This window comes from Octopus bimaculoides, chromosome 19, assembly GCF_001194135.2.
Source record: "Octopus bimaculoides isolate UCB-OBI-ISO-001 chromosome 19, ASM119413v2, whole genome shotgun sequence".
Taxonomy (NCBI): domain Eukaryota; kingdom Metazoa; phylum Mollusca; class Cephalopoda; order Octopoda; family Octopodidae; genus Octopus; species Octopus bimaculoides.
In genome coordinates, this window is record NC_068999.1 from 47,179,252 (window position 1) to 47,190,020 (window position 10,769).

At 36.8% G+C, this 10,769-nt stretch overlaps 1 protein-coding gene across 8 annotated transcripts in view; it reads right to left on the minus strand.

Annotated features, from left to right (window-relative positions):
- The window catches only part of LOC106877821 (kidney mitochondrial carrier protein 1), a 33,550-nt gene that overhangs the window by 18,946 nt on the left and 3,835 nt on the right, over window positions 1–10,769 (minus strand). For 6 of the 8 annotated variants that reach the window (XR_008266229.1, XR_001410419.2, XR_008266228.1 and 3 more), the window contains exons 2-8: window positions 8,133–8,233; window positions 5,599–5,746; window positions 4,320–4,414; window positions 3,345–3,430; window positions 2,369–2,464; window positions 1,932–2,056; window positions 1,027–1,087 (exon numbers count right to left, since the gene is read on the minus strand). Coding sequence is in view for 5 of the 8 variants with exons in the window: in XM_014926840.2 (XP_014782326.1) it covers window positions 1,027–1,087; window positions 1,932–2,056; window positions 2,369–2,464; window positions 3,345–3,430; window positions 4,320–4,414; window positions 5,599–5,746; window positions 8,133–8,190 (669 nt within the window). In the remaining 3 variants the exon portion in view is untranslated. Of the gene's footprint in view, window positions 1–1,026; window positions 1,088–1,931; window positions 2,057–2,368; window positions 2,465–3,344; window positions 3,431–4,319; window positions 4,415–5,598; window positions 5,747–8,132; window positions 8,234–10,656; window positions 10,736–10,769 lie in introns of those variants that run through there. The other 2 variants (XM_014926843.2, XM_014926842.2) reach the window with 2 other exon arrangements.

A 10,769-nucleotide genomic window follows, 5' to 3' on the forward strand; every position in this document is an offset into this window, starting at 1 on the left:
TACATGAGTATCAATTTTTTTTTTTTTTTTATAACTTACTAGAGATTAAGAAAATAGGTTAACAAATTTCAGAGAGCAACATAATCAATTAAACTCTTGAAGATTGTAAATGGATTGAGATTTTCCTCTTGGAGAAAAGAAACAAAACATCTGCCATCATTCATTTGTAGCTTCCGAAGAGGAGACAATTTCAATGAAGAGTAAAACATTTAAGTATGATGCTTAAAGGAAAAATCAAATCCTTGTTAGTTGGGATGATGTCAGCAATGTTTCAGACTTATTGGAACTTGTTAGCAAAGCACAAATAAGTGGAATACAATTGATGGAAAAAAAAAAGCATAGGTTCTTAGATATACAATTCTGTTCTAATAATTGTATTTGAGATTAAAGACTAATTTACTGATGTAGATCATATACACCAACTCATTCTTTCTTCTTTTTCTTGTTTCAGTCAATTGACTGCAGCCATGCTGGAGCACCACCTTTAGTCGAGCAAATCAACCCCAGGACTTCTTTGTAAGCCTAGTACTTATTCTATTGTTCTCTTTTGCTGAACAGCTAGGTTACAGGGACATAAACACACCAACATAAGTGTCAAGTAATGGTGGGCGGTGGGGACAAGCAGACACACAAGTACAAACATATATATATATATATATATGTATATATATATATATATATATACACACACACATACATACATACGACGGGTTTCTTTCAGTTTCCGTCTACCAAATTCACTCACTAGGCTTTGGTCGACCCAAGTCTATATATATATATATATATATATATTATACATATGGATATATACATATACACACACACAAACAGGCTTCTGTCAGTTTCCATCTACCAAATCCATTCATAAGGCCTTGCTCAGTCTGGAGCTATAGTAGAAGACACTTGCACAAGGCGGCATTCAGTGAGACTGAACCCATGTGGTCAGGAAGCAAACTTCTTACCCCCTCAACCACATCAGTGCCATGTTTACTAGAAAACTGTTAACAGATTTACAAACTCACTTACCTTCACAACATCAATGGGGTTAGACGTTATAGCACCAGCAAGTCCAGCAGTAAAACTGGCACTAAACAAAGGTAAAAAAAGAAAAAGAAAATACGTGCAATCACATTTTCAAAATCTCAAAGCTCTGGGATAAGGCATGATTAAGTCAAAACAATGTAAACAGATAAGCTGTGACATCAGGAGATACTGATAAATCGGGTATAGCTGATCGTGTAGGGAAAAATGAAGACCACCTCCCCGCTGTGGGATGAAGTTAAAATAATAGATAGAGAACATCACTGGAAAATACGAAAACTAAAAGCAGCAGCACATATGCTAGGACACAAGCTCCTAAGCAGACAGAGTCCAGATGCGAGTAGCATATGGGAACCGGTATTAAGGAAGGATAGGAGAATATTAGATTTATAAGATTTATATTAGGTTTCACATTTGCTTTCCATGCTGGCATGGGTTGGACAGTTTGACAGGAACTGACCAGGTAGAAGACTGCTCCAGACTTCTGTCTGCTTTGGCATGGTTGTTATGGCCGGATGCCCTTCCTAGCACCAACCACCCAGTAGAGTGGACAAAATGCTTTTTATGTGACAGAGGTACAGGCGAGGTCATAGGTTTTACAGTTGGATGCCCTTCCAAATGCCAACCACTTCAGTGTGGACTGGATGCTTTTTGTATGGCACCAACATTGGCAGGGTCACCAAGTAACTTGCAAGACAAGGATCCTTTGAGAGGTGATCGTGTGGCAGATGATGAAAGATTAGTGTGGGAAACAGAGACAGAAACAGGTGTTTTGCTGTAGAAGAAGTACATGGTTGCCTGGCCAGAGAGAGAGAGAGAAAGATCAAGAATGAGGACAGGAACAGGTGTGCTGCTATCCAAGATAATAAGGGAAACATCGATAAACTTACATGAAGTGTGTTCCTGCATGGTCTTCCATAGATTCAGATTTCAAGATGTGTTTCTTTGTGATATCATAGACAGGCAATTCTACTCCTGCTACAATAGCAGCCCTCTGGGCAGTTGGAACAACTCCCTGCAAGAATTAATATTCAAAGTTTTGAACAAAATATATATACACAAGTTACAAAAATTTAAACAAAAATATCAAACCCTAAACATTAAATGATGATGATACTTCAGTGAGACATAACCAAAGAGTAATAAACCAAAGTTAGTGAACAAAGAAGGAAGAAATTGATAACCTAAAGCAAATAAAATGTTTGAAACTTTTTAAGTTTGTCTCAAAATTTTGACTTTATATGGATATTTGGAAATAGTGAAGAAAAAAGATGACAAAAAAAAAACTGAAAGAAACAAAAAAAAAAAGTAAAGAAAAAATACTCACTCTCCATAATCCTCGAACACCTTCTTTCTTGTAAATTTGTATAAAAGACTCAAACATTGAAGTCTGTAAACTTTCAGTCTTAGCTTGCATCCTTACCTTTAAGCAATAAAATAATTTTTCAGTTAAAATTACTCTGTATGATGTGTAACAGGAGTAAGATATTTGTTCATTTGTCTGTGTATCAAACCCTTCTGTTCCCCATCTTTCTCTTTATGTGTGAGCAGATTTCTTTTTATGTGTATTCGGAGACGGGAAGTGTTTATGTCAAACATATTCAATTAATAAACTAATATGTCTTTCTGTCTCTCCTTCTCACACATTTTCTGTTTGTGGGTGAACATCTCTTTATGTGTATGAAGGAACAGAAAGCGTTTATGTGAAACATGTTCAATTAATAAATCATGTCTCTCTCACTCTTTCTATCTGTATGTATATATGTGTGTGTATTTGTCCCCAGCACTGGAAAGTACTTTTGCCAAAACAGGATGAATGTCCACTCAGTTATGCCAAACCATCAGCATTCTGACAGCTGCACCCAATTGTTCTCATTCCATTTTGTTCCTTATCATTTCAATCCAGGGCTTCTACCATTTTTGTCTCCATCTCGCATCAGAAACACAAAGTTCCAACCGAAAGTCTTTGCACTTTGTAACAGATCACCTACCATTTCATTCATCACCATTTAACATCCATTTTCCATGCTGGCATGGTTGGATGACTTGACAGAAGCTGGCATGGCATGGCATGGCCTGGGGCCATAACAGGCACCACCGTCTGTTTTGGTTTGGTTTCTATAACTGGATGCCCTTCCTAATGACAACTACCTTACAAAGAATAGGAAAAATCTAATGTGTGTGTGTGTGTGTGCGTGTGTGTGCATGCACCAACCAGTGATGCATAAAATATACAAAATAGAAACTATCATAAGTGATAGCTAGTTTTACAGTAAAATGTTGAGCAACAAATGGATTCTTACTTTGAGTACGTCAGTAGGATTAGCTATAGAACTTGAAACTATACCAGCAACAACACCGCAAAAAACATTTGTGGCAAGTGTTTCATCTGAAATGAATACAGAACAGCATAAGATTAATGTTGGGAAGATCAATAATCAGGATGAATATTTGCAAAGTATTTAAAATATTTTCTAGCTATCTAATAAAGAATGCTTACTGAATAATAATAATAATGATAAATTGCCCTGATTCAGTACCACACAATGGCTCTGATGGCTTCTGATCTTAACTGATTGGAAGTGTTATCATGTACATTGTTTTGTCTAGGTATAAAAGATGGGCTACAGCAAATATTCTGCTCAATACCACAGATTTGCTTGTCAGTTGTTTGACCTTAACCAGTTGAGCATGTCCCTTGGTAGCTGACGATATGTGCATCTCTGATCACGAGCAGAAGTAGTGGGGGAGCATCATAGCCATGTGTTGAGAGGAATTCTTTGGGGTTTGAATAATTCACCTCTGGAAATATGGGTGTTTTGTTAAACAAACATCCTTAAACAAACCTTATTCAGGGACCTTTTGAGCAGGATGGGCTACTTGACCTGAAGAAAATTCTAACTGGGTCCCACCTGCAAGGTCATGTGCTGTGTTGCGCACATATGGTTGTGATGCATGTGCCTGGTGTACCCTTATCAGACAGGTAGTCATAATGGATATACTGGGCTTTGTATATTTTACTCCAGTGTCACATTTTTTGCTCTCAGTCAATAATAATAATGGTTTCAAATTTTGCCACAAGGGCAGCAATTTTGGTGGGGAGGATAAGTCGATCACATCGACCCCAGTATGCAACTGGTACTTAATTTACCAACCTCGAAAGGATGAAAGGCAAAGTCAACCCCAACGGAATTTGAATTCAGAACATCAATATAATAATAATGAAAATGATGATGATGATAATAATAATAATAATTAAAAAAAAAAGACAAACTTACCCATTGGGTTGGACACAAACATTCTTTTCATTGACTGGTAAATACCAATTTTGATAGTTCCATAAGTAGCTTGTCGTAAAATGGCAGGACCAATTCTGCAATATTCAGGATGAATACTTCATCTCAGTGAAACGCATAGTTTTGGGGTTGGTACAAAAGATCTTGCCCAGGATGCTAGAGACATCATGTAGCAAAAACAAAGGCAGGATGGCCATAGCTGGAATACTTGTGATTATATGCCTGCTGAATGAGGGATGGCCTAGGGTTGCATAACAACTACTAACTCAGCATGTGAGGATTACATATCATCATCCTTCAACATCTATTTTCAATGCTGGCATGGGTTGGACAATTCAACAGAAGCTGGCAAGCTAAAGAACTGCACCAATCTCCATTGTCGGCTTTGGTATGATTCATGTGGCTGAGTGCCGTTCCTAATGCCAACAACTTTACAGCATATACCGATTGTTTGTTTTTTTATGTGGCACCAGCACCAGTGAGGTCACCAAGTAACTTGCAAGACAAGGCCCCTGTCTCAACTGAGGTGGGTCTCGAGAAAAGTAGCTTTGATGAAAGGTTAAACTTTTAGCATTCAGATTTCTTTGTCAATTGTATTGCGTATTTATTCACATTGTTTTGAAAATTATGTATTGTTTTTAGTGTTAAAGATTTCAATGGTGTGTTTGTATATTTTTTAGAATGTCATTGTAGGGTAGGTGTAAGAGGTTGGACCAGATCAGTTTTAACATAAAACAGGTAGAGTATTTGGGCCAGATATTGCTGGATTAAATATTAAAGGTGCATGGCTCAGTGGTTAGAGCATCAGGCTCACAATCTTGAAGTAGCGAGTTCAATTCCTTGACCGGGCTATTAGTTGTGTTCTTGAGCAAGACACTTCATTTTACATTGCTCCAATTCACTCAGCTGTAGAAATGAGTTGTGACATCACTGGTGCCAAGCTGTATCAACCCCTTTGCCTTTCCCTTGGATAACATTGGTGTGGAGAGGGGAGGCTGGTATGCATGGGCGACTGCTGGTCTTCCATAAACAGCCTTGCCTGAACTTGTGCCTCAGAGGGTAACTTTCTAGGTCCAATCCCATGTTAATTCATGACCGGAGTGGGTTTTTAAATACTAAAGGATTAAAGTATGCTAAAAAGACAGGAACAGGTATCTTCCTATATGTTGAAAATATACATCTTTTGTGGCCACAGCTATGTTAAGGACCAAACAAGCAACAGTGAGACGTTTGAACCATGTACATGGAGAAATTTACTTACCCTGAATAGAATGCTACGAGTCCTTCTTCGCGGAAGATTCTCACAAAAGCATGAAACATACCCCGGTATTTGCATTCTGTTAGCCTTGAATCAATAACTTGCCCTTGCACCTGCAGACGTGTTTTTGTGGTGTCAATTGGAAATGTCCCTATTTTTTGAAAGAAAGGACAAAAATATTTCAGTAAGAAAATGTGTTATTTAATATTTTACAGAATAGATAATAATATTTGTGAATGGATGGTTCTTGAGATAGTGAAAGAAATGAATGAAACTTTGCCAAAAATATGAATCTTAACTTTATTTAACCCCATACTAGTTTGAAAGAAATAACAACTAATACCAGTTTAGGATCAAGTCAGATCTTATTCAACATTTCACACAGGGCATTGTGAAAAATGTCCAAGTCTAATCAGCCAAAGTTACCACTGAATGTAACATGCTCGACAGCGAAACATCGTTAGAGATAATCTTTAAAGGTTTATGTATCTAGTATGAAGTTGAGGAGAATGAGTGAAGGAGAGAGGAATGTAAAATCAATCTAAAAGACTCCAAAACTGTCGGAATACTGAACAAGAATGGTTTTAAGTGGTAGTGAGTAAACAAAATTTAGAAAACAAAAAAAAAATACAAAGAAAGAAAAGAAATTGACAACTTTAGTCTAACAGAAACTGTATTCATTGAACAAAGGCTATATTAATTCTTTGACACTCTTACAGCCATTAAAGTGTATTTAACTAATCTTCCTATCATTTTTCTTTCTGTAGCTGACATACCAATCTTACTCTGTAATTATGGAGTAATTTAATGGAGTGAAAACTCAACTGTTCTTATAAAGGTGAGTAACCATGTAGTAGTTCTACAACAAGTACCTGCTTACCACCCACCTCTCTCTCATACTTTATTCCAGTGGTTCCCAACAACTTTTTTTCCTGTGGACCCCTTTGGTTCCAATTTTACAGACGGACCCTCATACCCAGTTGATGTTTAACAAATCCTATCATATTTTTATAAAAAAAAAAAAAACATTGTTAAAATATTTTGTGTATTGTAAAAGTAGAACCAATTTATTGCAGATAAGTTTTAACAGAATCTTAAGTGGACCCCAAAGGCCTTAATTCCAATGCTTTAATTCCTCATCTCCTAGTATAAAGCTGCCACACCCACCCCTCATATCAGGCTCTGTAGTCTTGTGAGCTGTATAGTAACCTTGCTAGTGTTGGTGGCATGAAAGCATGCACTCAGTACACCCTGTAAAATGGTTGGCATTAAAAAGGGGCAGCCAGTCATAGAAACCATACCAAAGCAGACACTGGAGCATGATGCAATCCTTGGACCCATTAGATCCCGTCAAAGCACCTGACCCATGCCAGAATGGAACATGGACCTTAAATGACGATAACAAAAACTAAATCATTAGCCTCTTGCCCATTCTCCAAACCTCCAAACATTCCAATCTACACACACGTACACTCTCTCTCTTGCTCTCTCCACTCCTGTTAAGATGGGTTTGGCTTATGTGATCTTGACTTATTTCAGCTGATAACTTATTCAAAATTTATCAGGATATAACAATTTCCTGGCAAATATTCTGAGTGCCTCTCAGGTTTTTAATTTACATATTCAACACAGTTATGTAAACAGGACATAATGAGCAAGCTTCTATGAGATCATTTGATTTCCTGAAAATAGCAGCCAAATCCTCCTTCAAATCTCATCCTAGTCTTAAAAAAAAAAAACAACCAAAAAAACGGTAAAGATAAGCCTTAAAATGTAGGTCTAGCAACAGTTGGAACATTTTTGATCACAGTGGTCAGCTTGATCAGATATGAGCAGGAGTTAAACAACAAGGATATACTATATATATATAATCTCACGTCCACTATACTTTAAAAGTACAAAAAAAAAAAAAAAAAAAAAAAAAAACCACCAGTCCTTCTCTGTCTGGTACTTCAAGTATATCCTGGAAAGAATGATGGATGGTAATACAAGCTTCGAAAGAATCTGCAACTAACAAAAACAGGTTTCTGTCACAAATCTCTATGTTCTCGTTGTATGGTATAGAGCAATGATTCCCACCATGGGGTATATGCCCCACTGGTGGGGCCTAGGAAAATTGTGGTGAGACATGGGATCCAGACATTTTTTTTTTCAAGTGGGACATGTAACTGAAAATCTTTTTAAGCAGCAAACATACTACACCTAAATTCAGCCTAGCCAAACCAATCCCTCCAGCCAAGCATACTGCGTGAAGACTGTTTACTACAGAACAGTGCTTTTCTAATGCTCTAGTGTGGATATTTCTTTAAGGAAAGTATATAATTATGAAATATTAAAAATAAAGTTGTTTTTGTTCCAATCACCAGTGAAGCATACATTTTACTGGAAAATTATAGTGGCACGTGATGGAAAATAGGTTGGGAAATACTGGCAGAGAAGAAGAATTAGAAAAAGAAAGGTGACTTATCTTGACTGTGAGAGGATGAAAGGGGGAGGTGAATGAGGGTTCATTTTTATTGAGACAAAGCAACACTTACCGCACTCAGCTGTAACTGATGCCAAACCACCATATACAAACGGTCTCCAATCACTCATTATGGGTAAAGCAGGACTTTTAAGGATTAAAGTCTGCTTTCAGCTGTTGTAAGGGCATCAAATATAAAATATAATTCACTTTTAATTTGATGCTATGAATTAACTCGTAGAAGATAAATTTTAAGATTGAACCAAAGTTCAGCGACGAGAATGTTAGTCAATGGTTGAATGTCTAAAAGCTTGCCAGTTTAAACATGACCCATTTTGAATTAGATAACTGTGTGAAAGAATAACAGGATTCTAAAGACAAATTATTTTAACTATTTAACATTTTTATTCTAATTATGAATCTCTTTTTCATCATGTTTCGGTCATTAGACTGCAGCTATGTGGAGTGCCACCTTGAAGAATTTTTAGGCAAATGAATTGACACTGCGACTCATTTCTCTTCTTTTCAGCTTGGTACTTATTCTATCGGTCTCTTTTATTGAACTGCTAGGTTATGGGGACATAAACATACTAACACCTGTTGTTAAGGATGGGGCAGGGACAAACAGACACTAACATACACATATATATACACATACATATGTGTATGTGTGTGTGTGTTTGAAAAAAATTAATAGAAATGGTTTTTCTGGTAATTTTTTCACTATAATTATTAAATGTTTATCAGATTGGAGCCTGGTGCCACCTGGAATCATGTGGTTGGGAAGCAAACTTCTCACTACACAGATACAATAAGGAATTGGTATAAACACTCAATCTTCAGTTTTTAATTCTATTTCAGGACCCATTTTTAACAACTCTAAAGAAATCGTCTAAGAGTGAGTGTTAACGGAAAATTACATATGTTGACGTTATAGATCTAGTCATAGAGTTAATTAGGGAGTGCTATGAAGAGGATTTAAGTGAACAAAGTGAAGACGAAGGAAAATGGTCTCACATCTACTTCTCTAACAGGAAACACATATTTACTTGACTTAAGATTCATGAAGAGGCAAAGGCAAAAAAAAAAAATTAAAAATAACAACTTAAAGTGGAAATTTAAAGAATATTCGGAACATTTTATGCTATTTTGTTCATTCAACGTTATGTAAAAAGAAGAGGCGAACCTTTCACGATCTCAGGTAATTCACCCAAAATGAAATCTATAGTAAGACAGACGAGACTGTCTCAATCTATGTAATGAGAAAATAAGATTTTGTAGAAAGCAGTTATTTTGCAAGTGAATCCAACACTCAACCAGTAATAGTGGTGTTTCTTTGTGAAGTAGTACGAATCTATTTTAATATCAGCCACTCGACTAATCAAGTGGATGAAGCACTGTTAGGTAGATCTGTAAGAACTGTGCCGCCTTGTATCATCAGCGAATGGTACATGTTTTTGGACGTTTTTTTTTTAAATTTTTGTTTTGTTATGTTAGGGTTGTGTTTGACACTTTACACTACTAAGCTATTTAACCTTTATAATTCATCTTCTTGTTTTAGTCATTTGACTGTGGCCATACTGGAGCACCACCTTGAAGGGTTTTATTTGAACAAATCAACCCCAGTATTCATCCCCCCCCCCAAAAAAAAAGTCAGGTACATATTCTATAAGTCTCTTTTGCCAAACCATTAAGTCAGAGACGTAAACAAACCAACACTGGTTGTCAAGAGGTAGTGGGGAGAAATACGCAAAAATAAATAAATATATGGTAAGCTGGCTTCCCAACCATGTGGTTCTGGGTTCAGTCCCACTGTGTGGCACCTTAAGCAAGTGTCTTTTAAGTGTAGCACCTTGGGCAAGTGTTTCAGGCTAACCAAAGCCTTGTGAGTGGAGTTGGTAGATGGAAACTGAAAGAAGCCTATCACATATACATATATAATATCTTTGGTTTGTGTCTGTTCCACCACCACCACCACTTGACAACCAGTGTTTGTGTGTTTACAAACCCATAACTTAGCAGTTAACTCTACAACTTAACTAGAGAGAGAGAGAGAGAGAGAGAAAGAGAGGGAGAGAAGGAAAGATAAAGCACGATTTATTCTGTATATTAATTTATACTGTATATCAATATTTAAAAAGTCTTTCAATCACATCAAACATTAGGATCATTAAACTTTCTTCTGAAAACACTACAACATAATTTTTTGAATAATTCTACAACAAAATCTGGCATACAAACATTAGTGCCCTTCACCCAACGACTGTTTCCTCATAGCTTTCACGAAAAAAAAAAAAAGGGGCATTTTTTAATTAAATTTTTCTACAGGTATGGTTGCATGGCAAGAAGCTTGCTTCCCAAACACCTGGTTCTGGGTTCAGTCCCACTATGCAACACCTTGAGCTAGTGTCTTCTACTATAGCCTTGAGCCAACCAAAGCCTTGTGAGTGGATTTGGTATTTAGATTTCAGAAGCCCGTTGTGTGTGTATGTATGTATGTGTATATATATATATATATGGGCGGAGGTAAAGAATACACAAACCATCAGTTTTCGGCGTAACCCTAACCCTAAACACCGGGTGTGCATATTATTTACCTTCGCCTGTGCTGGTGTGTCAGATCGACCGCTTGACAACTGTTGGTATGTTCATGTCCTTGTAAGCTCGTGGTTCGGCAAAAGAAACCGACATAATATGTACCAGGCTTTAA